This window comes from Tenrec ecaudatus, chromosome 17 (genome assembly GCF_050624435.1).
Source record: "Tenrec ecaudatus isolate mTenEca1 chromosome 17, mTenEca1.hap1, whole genome shotgun sequence".
NCBI classification, from domain to species: Eukaryota; Metazoa; Chordata; class Mammalia; order Afrosoricida; family Tenrecidae; genus Tenrec; species Tenrec ecaudatus.
The window spans coordinates 22,322,705-22,336,852 of NC_134546.1; the positions used below are offsets into that span (position 1 = coordinate 22,322,705).

The window sequence follows — 14,148 nt, forward strand, 5'->3', positions numbered from 1 at the left end:
GAGTTCAAGACTGCTGCCCCCTTTGCCTCCGAGAAAGGGAGGTGAGAGGCCACGAGAACATCACCCATCCACAGCAAAGGCCTGGATCAGAACCGGAGTCTAACACGTCCACCCATAGCCCTTTCAGCACATAGTCACATGGCCACCCAAGACTAAGAAACACCCTCTCCGGGCTGCCATATTTCCAGCACAACTTGATTCAACCTGAGGAGAAGGAAGACTCAGTCTTCTCTTTGGGGCACGAACTAGCTTCTGTGGACAAATGCCCGCCATTACTGTCTGCAGCATCCTGACCTCTGGGAAGCATCTCTCAAACCCAAGCGCCTCCGTTCAGAAATGAAGACATGGAGGCCTGAGAGGAGAAATGTCTTTAGTGAGGTTACTCAGCTACTGAATGGCCTGCCTGGGCCAGACTCCATGGCTCTTCCACTCCATCTCTGCGTACCGAGGCACTGAGCACTTCCTAGACTGGAAATGATTTCCTGCAAATGGTCCCCCATCTCTCTCCTTCCCATGACCCTTGTAGTCGAATCATCTCTTCTAAGGTGTAAGATTCAGTGAGGCTGAACCCCAGGGCACATTTTTCACAGGTATTGCTGGGCTCTTGGATGGAGCGTGTCAGGGGTGGTCCTGTGGGCTTTCTCTCCCACTCTCTCTCAGACTTCAGCTCTCTCCTTCCTCTCTCTCCCTCCAACAATCTCTTTCTCTCTCTCTCTCTCTCTCTCCTCTCTCTCTCTCTCTCTCTCTCTCTCTCTCTCTCTCTCTCTCTCTCTCTCTCTCTCTCTCTCTCTCTCTCTCTGCTTCTGTCCATCGACCAAAAGCCAGTTGTTTCATTCTTTTGTGTACGGATTAGTGGGTGTCCCAATCCACAAAACGGCATCAGGCTGCCCGTACCTGCTCTGCGCCCGTCACTGTGTAGGCGTGCAGGCTCACCAGGCCGTTCTCCATCTCGTTGTCCCCGGTGGTGGGCTGCCAAGGAGAAAAACAGACCTGCACTGAACCTCTGAGAAATGGAAAAGCACAACTAGATCAATGGTGAAAGCGGACTACTGACTCAGGCAGCCCTCATCTCTGCCCCCAGAGAGGCAGAGTTTATAGACTGAGAGGGGGCTGAATCCCCACATAGTCCCTGTCCCAGGAAACAACCCCTTCCCATTCCAGCTTGAACCCCAAAGAGCTCTGAAAATCTGGGGGCTTTGATCCTCTAATCACTTGTCATCAATGAGGCACAGGGCAAAATATGGTTGTGGGATCCTTTTCAGGAGTGGCCAGGGTTTAAAGGACATCTTAGTTTTCCAGTGAGGCTATGTGACTCAAAGCTACAAACTTGAAGGAAGCCACAGAGATCTCGGAACAGGCTCAAGTCATTTGGAGGGTCCTCTGAGCTACCTGTGTGGGACACACCACCCAGGGACACTGCCTGTAGAACCAGTGGGATCAGAGGACGGAAGGAGGAGCTTATTGAACATCCAAGGCCAAGTGCAAAGGAATGTAGAGCAGTGAGCACCATGAAGTCCTCTCTTCAGGGAAGGGAGAGGCCCCAGTCACTTTGCATCCTGTCCCTCCTAGTCTAGGAGAAACAGCAGGTGAAGGCTTGGGGGTCGGCAGCGGCACTGGAAGCCCAGCACTGCCCCGTGCTAGCTGTGTGGGTTAAGTATGGGGCTACTAACTTCAAGGTAGGTAGTTAGAACCCACCCCTGCTCTGTAAGAGAAGGCTGAGTCTGCTCACTCACATAAAGGTCTCCAGTCTGGAGAACCCTGTGGAGCCCTAAAGGGCTGTTGTGAGTTTGAATCCACTCTGTGGCTGTGGGTGCTGTTGTGGCTCTTAGGTGCCATTGAGCCCGTTCCAACCCCTAGCACCCAGATGGACAACAGAACAAAACACTGCCCGGTCCCGCGCCATCCTCGCAATGGTCCCTATGCATAGGGTGGGCAACCTCAAAGGGAGAGCTACTGTAAGGATCATGTGTGTCTACATTGGTAAAGTATACAGTAAGTGCTCCATCGTGGCCGCCTTGCCCTGATTCTGACTAGCCATGTGGGACCCTGGGGAGGGAAAGACATGAGGCAGTGCACCGGATTCCCATATCTTCACAGGGCTGGGCCCCACACTCACCCCAGGTGAGGTCTGGCAGGCCATCAGGGAGCCGGCCTGGGCCGCCGTCTTCACCATCATCATCAGTTCGGAAGGGGTGAGGTTTGAGCTTGGGATGGTCACCACTCCTCCGGTGAGGTCCACAAAGGCATCCTCAAGGAAGCCATAATGCAGGTTGGAATAGGACCCATGCAGCCTGGGAATTGAAGAGTCAGGTCAACCCTCTGGGTGCCTTCTGGAGATGCTCTTAGAGGGGAGATGGCATACCTGACCTCTGACATCTATTAGAGAAAGACTGCCTGGTCCACACCTGGTCCTAGCCTCCACTTTCTACCCTCATGAATGGAGAGTACCTACACCACAATCCAGTGGCCGCCACTGTCCTCACCACCTGCCCCTTGGCTCCAAGCCTGAACAGCTCCCGGAGTGGCAATCTTGTATAAGATGGGAAGGCAAGGTGCTGGAGCCACAACCTGGGTGGAAGCCCTACCTTACTGCATATTTAGTTTATTGACCTTGGTTATCCAAGTCACTTAGCCTTGTGGGGCTAGAGTTTCAGTGCCTACCCATGGTAAGTCGTATTGATCTGCTTCCTGTTTAGCTTGCCAATAGTTTTAAGTAGAATAATACCCGGGAGCTGAAACCTGGGTAAGACAGGAACCTGTCAGAGAAGGAAAACGCACATTTGTGCTTATAGTTTGAGAACGGAAGCGAAGACTTCACTCTGTTGAGGGCGAAAAGCTTGTGAGATTCAGAAAAATAAGGCAGGCCTGTCAAGTTCCAGCTCTCACAGTGTCCCACCCTGTCTTGACTTGTATGCCAGGCACCGTGCTAGGCTCTAAGTGTTTAAACACGAGAAAAGCTCTGTTCCTGCCCCTGGTAAGCTCACAGTCAATCATCCTGATTCCAGGATGGCCACACGCAGCCTGGAGTCAGTATTTAGACCTTGACCACATTCTCTACGAATACAGCATCAGCAATGGTATTTTTCAATGTGCCAAAGAAAACTGGACATTAATTAATGAAGACGAGAAGAATTGAGGCATTTGCGTTACAGCGCTGGAAAATGATCCTGAAAGTATCATGCACCACCAAATGAACAAGCATATCTATCTTGGAAGAAGTACAGCCAAGGTGTTCCTGAGAAGAAAGGACAATGAGGCTCCATTTCAGATACTTTGGACATGTTGTTGGGAGAGACTAACTGTCCCCAAGCAAACTCATTGCCATTGAGTTGATTTTAACCCATAGTGACCTTAAAGGACAGAACAGAATGGTGGTTTCAAACTGCTGACCTTGTGGTTAGCAGCCCAAGTATAACCCACTACACCACCCAGGCTCCTTCAGGACACATCAATCTAGGGAGCGGGGGGACTATCTTCCTTGGTGACATAGAAAGGCAGCGAGAAAGAGGAAGACCATCAACGAGATGGGCTGGCACAGTGGCTGCAGCCATGGGCTGAAGCAAGACGGCCATTGTGAGGAGGGGGTGGGGCCGGGTGGTCTTTCATCCTGTTGTGCCCCTGCTCACTGTGAGTTGGAACCAACTCAGTGGCACCTAGCAGCAACGACCTCATTCTCAGATTTCATCCACTCACCTCCCCGCACCCTCCACAATATGTAGGCAAGTGTACTGACTTTAGTGACAGTAACCATGGCACACCCATCGCCCTTTCCCTCTCTGGCCCCCAGCCTTTCCTCTAGAAAAAGCGAGGGCCACGGCACCAGCTCTGAGTGGTCTTCAGACACTTTTTTTCCCCAACCAAATATCTACTTATGTCATTCTCATCTCCTGAAGACCACTCAGCCCTGAAGGAAGTTTGGGTCAATAAATAGATATCACGGAGCCACTATATGCAGGATACCACCTGTGAAAATTGCATGGAGGATGGTGCTTGACCCCCTTGGACTTCATAAGGGAGGAGAATCAACCTCAGCCGCCCAAGGCAGATTCCTAGGAAGCGGGGTTAGACGAGCCTCTACCCTCTGTCCGTCTTTGCCAACGCTGACCCCAACCTCACATCGCACATCTCTATTTCTCAGCTGGGCTTGCTAATTCTTGGCAGTGGCCAGACTGAAGTCGCAGACCATACTCACAATGGTGGGTCTAGTGAAGGAAGTTAACAGGTTACAAGTCAGGATCAGAAATGCCCAGAACACATCTCTTTCAGCTACAACAGCCTCCTTTCATCCATGCCTGCAGGCAAGGCTCTCTCTGGTCCTTGACCTCTCAATCACATGACTCTTTAGCCTCTTCCCTGCTTGGACAACATTACAAAGCTCTTTTAGTGCTGCTGCTGAGTGCTTAAAGAGCTATCCTATTCTACCATAAGTTTCAATGTTAAGGCACCCAGCTCCAGCTCTCTGGGTCAGCTCCCCCAATTAAATTCTCCCAATAAAGTTTCCGGAGGCAACCTACTCTGCAAACAAACCTATCCAAAGGCATTGCATTAGTCTGGGTAGACTAGAGAACCAAATTCATAGAGACACTCATAGGAGTATAAGAAAGAGCTTTATATATAAGAGCAATTGAATACTAAAAAAAATCCCATCCCAGTCCAGATAAAGCTCATAAGTCCAATATTAGCCCCTATGTTCAATACCAATCTATATATCCCTCTTCAGACTCACAGAACACATGCAATGACCGAATGCAGGAAGATCACAGGCTGGTAGGTGAAAAGTCTTGTGGAACCAGTGGTGGTGTAGGCATCTCATGGCTGGCAGGGGTCTTCATGTGACTCCTTCAGCTCCCAGGCTCTAGTGTAGCTCAATGTGTCTTGTCCACAGGGATGTCTCGCAGGGCGTGAGCCAGTTTCCCACCTCCAGCGAGCTATTCATCTCCTTAGCACCTCCAAATGAAGTCATCAAGCTGTGATCTGATTGACAGGTTAGACTCCACCCCTTCAGTCTTAAGTCTCAAATTGATAACAGATTATGTAACTCCTACAGGCATTCAACACTATTCACTTTGTAGACTAAGACGCCCACTACTCTATGTCATGCTCTTGGTTCTGCTTCAGCCACTCCTCTGCTGCTTCTCTGGTGTCATAGATTTCAATCCTTGGATTTAGGAGGTTTAGTGCACAGGGACCCTGGGTCCATAAAACTTGCTCTACTCCTGGCTTTTCATTCTCAATGGTAGCGAGATTCTACCATTCTGGCTTCTGAGATGGCTCCTGGTGAAATTGAACAATTCTCACTTTAGAGTGCCAAGTTTCTTTTTGTGATAGGGTAAAAGTTTCAATAATGTTGATTCACAATGGCAGAATGCTGTGCCTACCAGTTAACATATGGCATAAAAAAAGCAAGGAAAACATCACAATAGTAAGTATCTGGCAGCTCTCCGCCACCATTCATTGGGAACCCTCAAGGCATAGTATTGGACTAAAATCCAAGGACCACCAGTTCTATACCCTTGGGGTAGCAGTCTTCTCCTTTGCCTCACACTTGGGAATTTCTTCCTCAAGTCCAAGGGTTGCAGATGAGTTTAAGTAAAGCCCAGTTCACTGAGGGGTCTCCATATTGAATCCTTCTGGTGTGGCCCATGGAAGAGGCTGTGCTCCTCAAATGCACAGAGTGTAAAGTTTCAGTAGTCCACAGCACATGGCCTGGGTCACCCAGGGTTGGGTAGAAGCTAGGTCAAAAGTATCCAATTAGGAACATGGTACCCGGCGTATTCTCCCCTTGAGTTATGTATACACGTATGGAGAAGCATGTTTTTCCCCAATGGATGGTTATTCCTCTCCATTTTCCTACCCACAGAAGTGTAACTGTCTTCTCCCAGACCCACCTCCCGCCATCTTCCCAGTAAGTTTTCCTTATCACACTGGTCACTTACAACTAAATCACATAATCCTATCAGCATCTTGCCCTACATCTCATATCCAGACCCATCAGGAAATAGTCATTCGATGGGATTTACAATGTCAGCCGTGAGGAGAGTTCTAGCATGTAACTTACTGCACCCTGATGCCCCAATCATGAGTGCAAGGAATGGCTTAGAAAGTCTTTGTAAAAGAAAGTAAAAGATACATGGGACCAAAGGACAATTCTTCAGAAACTACCACACGGCAGGCTTATCTCAACTTTCTATAAAACAGGTTCTAACTTTCACCATTCTGCCTCTCCCTATCTCTGACTGAGGGTCATGAGAGGTTCAGCATTCTTATCTCAGGTGCTTGCTCAGTCAACCACAAGGTCTTCCTTTGATCATGATTATGCCCAGTTGGCCTGATAACCCGCTTGACTTGATTGCCCACATGTCTTCTAGCTCCTACTTCCCACATCAGGGGGTTGGGTACATAGGGTCAGGAAGGTTGGCAGCACCTGGTTAGAGCACTTGGCTCTTACCAGAAAGGTTGGTGGTTTGAATGCACCAGCTCAGCGGCAGGAGACAGAGGAGGCTTTCGGTTTCCGTCATGAGGTAGTCTAGGAAACCCCGTGGAGCATTTCTCCTCTGCCCTCTAGAGCAGCGATTCTCAATTTGTGGGTCATGACCCCTTTGGGGGGTCGAACGACCCTTTCACAGGGGTCACCTAAGACTATCGGAAAACACATATTTCTGAAGGTCTTAGGAACCGAGACACCGCTCCTCTATCCATCTCCAGGTGGTCTGCCCACATACAGATACGCCCACATACACGAGTGCCCAGCATGAAGACTGCTACCCAAGCTACACCATGCTTTGAGACACAATTTCATTTATTTGTCATTAGAAAGAAATATTTCCCAATAGATAATGACATACTGTTTTTGTGATACATCACTATGCTTTAATTATGTGCAATTTGTAAAAATGCAAAGACATCCTGCGTATCAGATATTTACATGATGACTCATCACAGTAGTAAAATGACAGTGATGAAGTAGCAATGAAAATAAGTTGATGGTTGGGGGTCCCCACCACAGGAGGACCTGTATGAAAGGGTCTTGGCATGAGGAAAGCTGAGAACCACTGCTCTTGGGGCACCGTGAGTTGGAACAGAGTGGCAGCAGTGGGTTTAGGGTTTCTGCTAGCATATTGGAAGCTCACAGGGACAGGGGTTCTGGATCTCAAGACCGAGCCCTTCTTCTTTCACGAGCAGTTGCACCACACCTGCTTCAGAGGAGCAGCTGTTGGGCTCTGTCCCCATCACCTCATGGCCTGATGTCTTATGTCCCAGACCATTGTGCAATCAGGAGAGAACCACCCAATAAGCTGGCAGACTGCACCCCTATTGCCACCTGCAGCCCCTCCCGGGTGTCTCCCCACAGCCTTCTCACTGTCCACGAAACCCGTCCCCTCAGCAGCGCGGTGTTTTGACAAGGAGCCATCATTCTGCTTTATCAACAAGAGCTCGCAAATCCTGCTGATGCTTGAGGAAGCACAGCGACTATTCTTAGCCCCCTTCCTGACAGGAAACAAGACAGAGAGAACTGTGTTTGCCACACCTGTCACTACTCCTTGTCATCTGTACCTAGGAATTCTGAGAGAGCTCGTCCACGGCCCTCTGCTTTCAGCCTCATGTGGGGAATGTCTCTTTCCCCAGCAAGGAGAGGAGGAAGGCAGGAAGAACTCCGGTGTCTCCATTAGAGCCAGACACGATGCTTGAAGCACTACAGTCCTCCACTGCCGAGGAGCTTGACAGCATTCTGTACAGGAACGTCTGTCTGGTCCCCCAATCTCCTCTTGATTTTATGACTCTGGGGGAGGAACTTCTCCTGATGTGGACTTACCCCACATTTGACTGAATCTGACCATTCCATCTCCAGGTTTTCCAGCCCCAGAAAAAGAGCAAGTTCAAAGCCATATGTTCCCCCCTGGGCTTGCTCCCACCCCCAGGGGAGGAGGACCCTCTATCTAAAGGGGTGGACTCGCCACATTTGTGCCACGGCCCCAGGGACTAGCCACTGAGCTTCCAAGTGGCAAAGAGCCTGCTTCTTTCCCTCCAAAGAGCATGGTGAGAGAGGACCATTCAGATGCCAGGCTGGCTGCCAACTCAGTGGGACCACATCCTAGTCGCTTCACCTCCCTGGGGCTCAGTTTCCCATCTTCCAAGATGGCAGGAGCAGATTTCCTACCTAGGGCAGATGCAAGCGGATTTCCTTACTGGTTCAGGAGCACCCTAATTCTCTTCTTGCCCGCTGCTTTGTAGAACCTTCTTCTGTGGATTGGTGGTGGTAGGGGTGTGGGGAGAGCTTTTAAATAGCTTAATCATGTGAAACATTTCATCCCCCGCTAGCTAAGTTCCTTCAGGGGATGGGATGTGGAATTTTTTAGTCCACTTTCCCATTTCTTTTCAAGCCAAATGATTGCTCTAAGTCTGTTAGCAAAATGGGGTCAAAGTGATCATTTCATTCCGCAAGCTTTCTTAATTCACCAAGCAGCGGATGGCCTCGCCCTGCCCCTCCACATAAGGAAGCAAGGAGGGCCCCAAAGTGATGAGGCCTGAATCCGGGCTGCCAAGATAATGACTGTGTTTGGGTAAGTAGCTTAGAAGTGAATTAACCTCCCCAAACATTGAGATTGGCTCCACGGGCCCAGCCTGTTATCTGAGCTTCCTTCTCCGATGCTAATGAACAGCTCGGCCTGACTCTGGAAATAAAGCAGCAACTTCAGCCCCTCACGTGGCAGCGCAGAAGACAGAAGGAGGGAAAGGGGGCCTGGAGACATTTCGCTGTTCACATTGCGGCCCTCGGAGGGGCACAGGAAGGTCCGGGGTGGCGCTCACCTGGAGGTGGGGGGCTCCACCCCACGGAGTGGGACTGGGGAGAAAGGCCTAGAGATCAACATCTGGAGAGATTACAGCACCACCATCTGAGGGCGAGGTTCTCTTCGGTAACATGTGGGGTGGCTATGAATTGGGATCGACTCAACAGCAATGGGAGTGGGCACAGGACTGGATTCGGCAGATACTGCCATTTGCTCAGTGATGTCCCAGTTAGCTTCTTGCCCGGCACCACTCAGAGGCTTCCCTTGCCCATGTGTGACAGTGACAGTGGTCTCTGGGAGACCTCCTGATTCACAAAACTCTTTGCTCTGTATCTTTTCTTGCAGGGTGTGGGCCTCTGCCCTTTCATCTCCTGGTAGTGATTTCTAGCTCTGACATGTTTCCCTCCTCAGTGGCTGTCCCAGACACACACAGCCCTTTCTGAGGGAATGTGCTCTCCTACAGTCCCCCCTGCTGCCAGGAGGGTAGTAGCCCCAGGAAGCTGTGTTTATGAACACTTGATCTGGGTCACAGCTGACTGCTCCAGTGGGCCCATTAAAGATGTTATCAAGAGGGACCAGTTCTTAGAGAAGGACTTCAGGCTTGAGAGAGGGTCAGCAAACAAAAATTGAAGAAACAGAAACGAACCGCAGGAAGACCCTCAATGAGATGGATTGACACATTGGCTGTCAATTGTCAGGCGGGAGCGGGAGCTGAAGGGGCAGGTGAGTGAAGAGATATTGGAGCTGGTGGAGATACTTCAAGGTCGCTGCGAGAGACCAGGCCTCCATCCCCCCCTTCAGTGGCCTTCCCAGCTCTGCCACAAGGAGGTAGCCGTTGCAGATACCATTGAACATGGTTGCTTAGCTCTGGATCTGCAGACAACAAAGTTGTAGTAGAAAATTCCTGAGCTACTCTCCCCCTCCCCCCGCCCCCCGCCTGGGTTATAAAACTCTCCACCACTTGCAGGGACAGTGTCACTTCTCAGGCCCCCAGCTGGGGACCCTTGAACCTCGCCCAGGAGCTCAGGATGGTTCTGTCCCTTTCTCTGCTCTCCCCTCCCTCCCGGGCGGCATGATTTCTCTTGCCCCAAATTAGGGCTCTATGAACCTCGCCCAGGAGCTCTAAAGTAAACCTTTGAAACTGTTTTCTACCTTTGCCTTCTTTCCATCACCCCAATCAACTTCACACCAATGAACTCAAACATAGCAGTGCTTGTGGGGATGGCACAGGACCAGCTAGTATTTTGTTCTGTTGGGGCAGGGTCAGTCTGAGTCAGAAGGGACTCGGTGACATTGAATGGCCTCCACAAAGAGCAGAGAACTAGGCGGAGAGGAGCGGAAGTGACAACTAGGGAGGCCTGAAACGCGGGCCAGGAGACTAAGCTGAGGGGTCCAGATAAAGTCAGAGTTCTGAGAGGGGGATGGAAAGAGGCAGAAAAAAGAAGCTACCCAGTGGCAAGAAGAACTGCGGGTGGCCACTAAAGAAAGCAGGGGGACAGCCAGCAATGGTAGTGACCAGACAATGTCAGAGCCTCCTCCTGGTTTCCTTCTCCCCAAGACCCAACCTTATCAGCCTTCTTGCACTTGGGCTTCGGTGAAGTTCATCCCCTCTTTGCCTGCTGTGTAGTTTGGCATCTTCCTGCCTGTGCTTTCATTACTGCAGGGCCTGGTTCTTGTTTTCCCTTTTCTTTTTTTCCCCCTCGACAATTTTATTGGCATAGAATTCACATATCCTACAGTTCAACCCTTCGATCACATCAGGATGAGCTGGTTCTTGTTTTTCCGCTCATTCTGCACAGGTACTTATTTGTTTGCTCCTCTCTATCTCCCAGCTCAGCTCCCTCTGCCCACAGACACCAATTGCCAGGCATTTAAAGTGCAGCTATTTCTTTCTACATGTCCTTGTAAAATGAGCATTACAGTGCAAGTAGTTGTCATCTGCATAGAGGTTGTGGTTTATTCCTTAGTGTGCCAGACTACATTCTCTCAGGGGTCCGCGCCTTAGGACCAGCCGTGCTGCTGTGTAGATCTGATCTGTGGCTTCTGACTGCTGTGTGTGTTCCACAGAGAGAAATCACTCATCTAGCCTGCCCTGGCCATCAGTGGGCATTGAATGTGCTGACCCAGTTCTGCCACACACCTCCTCAGATCCGTCCCCCAGGCCCTTGTGCAGGAATCCAGGGTGTCCTCCCTGGGCCTGAGCTATGACAATCATTAAATGGACTAAGAACTGTCTGATTGCTTTCAGAATTCTGCATCAGGCTGCATCCAACCAGCACTACTGAGAGATTCCTGCACCCCCCACATTCTAACCAACACAGGGCATCATCAGCTTTCAGAGGGGCAAAGTCATGTCTCACGCTTAGGTTTACTTGCCTTCCTACAATGATGTATTTGAACCTCTCTCCATAACTTGTGTGTGTCCTACAGTGATACCCTCTATCACACATACATTTTACATGTATGCATATACACTTGCACATACTCACTCAAGCCAGTCTTAGAGTGTCTTCATCCCAGTGCCAAGCACAGTACCTGGCACAGCTCACTAAGTCCTTGTTGGATAAAAGCAACTCAAAGAGTCTGTGCAGCGTCTGGTGGTTGGGAGGTTTGTAAAGTCTTAGAGCACCCACCTTCCTGATATGATCTCTGAAGATAAAACGGGTGCATAAACAAATGTGGGGAAGAAAGCTGATAGTGTCCGGCTATCAAAGGATATAGTGTCTGGGGTCTTAAAGGCTTGAAGGTAAACAAGTGGCCATCTAGCTCAGAAGCAACAAAGCCCACATGGAAGAAGCACACCAGCCTGTGTGACCATGAGATGCCAAAGGGATCAGGCATCAAAGAACAAAAAAATCTTATCATTGTAAGTGAGGGAGAGTGCAGATTGAGGACCCAAAGTCCATCTGTAGATAATGGGACATCCCCTTACAGCAGGGTCATGGTGAGATGAGCCAGTTAGTGTGCAGTGTAGCAACAATGAAACATACAACTTTCCTCTAATTCTTAAATGCTTCCTCTCCACCACTATCATGATCCCAATTCTACCTTACAAATCAGGCTAGACCAGAGGATGCACTGGTACACATAGGAACTGGAAACACAGGGAATCCAGGGTGGATGATCCCTTCAGGACCAGTGGTGTGAGTGGCAATACTGGGAGGGTGGAGGGAAGGTGGGGTTGGAAACGGGGAACCCATTACAAGGATCTACATGTGACCTCCTTCTTGGGGGATGGACAACAGAAAAGGGGGTGAAGGGAGACGTCGGACAGGGCAAGATATGACAAAATAATAATTTATAAATTATCAAGTGTTGATGAGGGAGTGGGGATCAGGGAGGGAGGGGAAAATGAGCTGATACCAAGGTCTTAAGTGGAAAGCAAGTGTTCTGAGAATGATGAGGGCAACGGATGTACAAATGTGCTTGACACAATGGATGTATGTGTGGATTGTGATAAGAGATATACGAGACCCCAATGAAATGATTTTTTTAAAAAGCTGCTAGCCATGGGGTCAGCTGTTTGAACCCACCAGCTGCTTCATAGGAGATAGAGGAGGCTGTCTGCTCCTGTAAAGACTTAAAAATCTTGGAAACCTACAGGGGCAGTTCTACAGTGCCCTAAGGGATTGCTACAAGTCAGATAGGACTCTGAGGCAGGAGCAACCCAATGGTAGTGAGTGAGCTGAACTTGTCAGCTCAAAAATGTAGTTGGTCAATTGGGTTGGTTTGAATATATATATATATATATATATATATATATATATATATATGAGAGAGAGAGAGAGAGAGAGCGCAACTCCCTCATCCCCACTCAGAAATGCCAAGTGACAACAGCTACATCAGGTCCCCAACAGCCTGCATCTCAGCTTGAACCGCCCTGCCCTTAGGTCTTTGCTTGGGCAAAGCCCACTACTCAAAGTCTATCTGTCATTCAAGGCCTCCCTCAAATGCCCCTTTTTCAGTAGAGCTCCCGAGAGTCAGGATTGCCTCCTGTCTCCTCTGACTTTGGTCCTAGAACTTTATAGAATCGATGTCTTAACACCAACCTTGGCAATTGTATCTCTCTCCTGGCCTGCCTGCTACTTGCTGTGAGCCTCTGGATCCCTCCTGATGCCCCTCCCCCATGGGGCCTGGCACATGGTGATTGTAGCAAAGGCCTTGGTGCTCCGAGAAGGTGGCCTGCCTTCAACGGAGCTGTCGATAGCCCCGTGGTCAGCTGGAGGGGAGCTTCAGCCAGGGCACAGGGTGGGGAAGATCAGGGCAGCAGGGAGGTCAGGCAGAGGGCCAGGTTTTCCTTACTTGGCATAGGCTTTCTCCAGGAGGCAGGGCCAGAACTCGTGGTTGTTTTGGCAAGGACGTACGAAGAGGTAATGGCGCTGGTCCCGCACAGGCAGGCGGTCATCAACCACCACGTCCACCCACTCTCCACACTGCCAGAACTAGAAGAGAGATGAGCACATGCTTTAATAGAATGGAGAAGAGGGGGGTCTTGGAATATGCTCTGCATCCCAAGCCCCAAAGTAAGCACACTTATCATGTGACCTACTCAGTGTGATAACTCACTCTTCCCAAACAACATCAGGCAGCTGGCTGGGCAGGGGATTGGGCACATCAGCTCACTGAGCAGATGGAGAAAATGAATCACACGTGTAGTCAAGGAAAATATCGAAAAGGACAAAGGAGACTTGGGCTTTGGTTTAACTTTGCTACTAAAACTTGGGCTTCACTTTGGTAAGCAAGCCCAAAGCTCTGCAGAGCCCTGGAAGGGCTGTCAGGTAATCAGTGGACTGCTAACCCCAAGTTCCCCTGTTCAAATCTACTAGCTGCTCTTCAGGAGAGAGACAAGGCGCTCTCTTCCTGTGAACATTCACAGTCTCTGAAACTTGACATAGGGTCACCATGGGTCGGAATCCATTGAGTGACAGTCTCGCTCTCTCGCTCTCTCGCTCTCTCGCTCTCTCGCTCTCTCGCTCTCTCGCTCTCTCGCTCTCTCGCTCTCTCGCTCTCTCGCTCTCTCGCTCTCTCGCTCTCTCGCTCTCTCGCTCTCTCGCTCTCTCGCTCTCTCGCTCTCTCGCTCTCTCGCTCTCTCGCTCTCTCGCTCTCTCGCTCTCTCTCTCCTGAGAGTGCCCAGTTGGGTCTTGTACACAAACGGCCCCTGGGGGAAGTCTGTGTGAAATCACAGAGGAGCGGCCATCAGGGGAGCTGACTGGGTGCAGGGCAGGCCATCAGGTGCTGGAAGCTCAAGGGCGGAGCTAGGATTTGTACAGGTGTTATGGGTAATCGGGTCCACCTGGCTAGGCATTTTACCCTCCATTTTGTGATCTGACGTAAGGAAAGTTTCCTCGGGGATATGGCC

General features: G+C 50.1%; 1 protein-coding gene across 1 annotated transcript in view; it reads right to left on the reverse strand.

Moving 5' to 3' along the window:
- Nucleotides 1-14,148, reverse strand: part of CAPN13 (calpain 13) — a 60,495-nt gene that overhangs the window by 30,632 nt on the left and 15,715 nt on the right. Inside the window, exons 4-6 of the mRNA XM_075536071.1 lie at nucleotides 13,092-13,231; nucleotides 2,117-2,291; nucleotides 895-969 (exon numbers count right to left, since the gene is read on the reverse strand). Coding sequence (XP_075392186.1) covers nucleotides 895-969; nucleotides 2,117-2,291; nucleotides 13,092-13,231 — 390 coding nt within the window. The remainder of the gene's footprint in view (nucleotides 1-894; nucleotides 970-2,116; nucleotides 2,292-13,091; nucleotides 13,232-14,148) is intronic.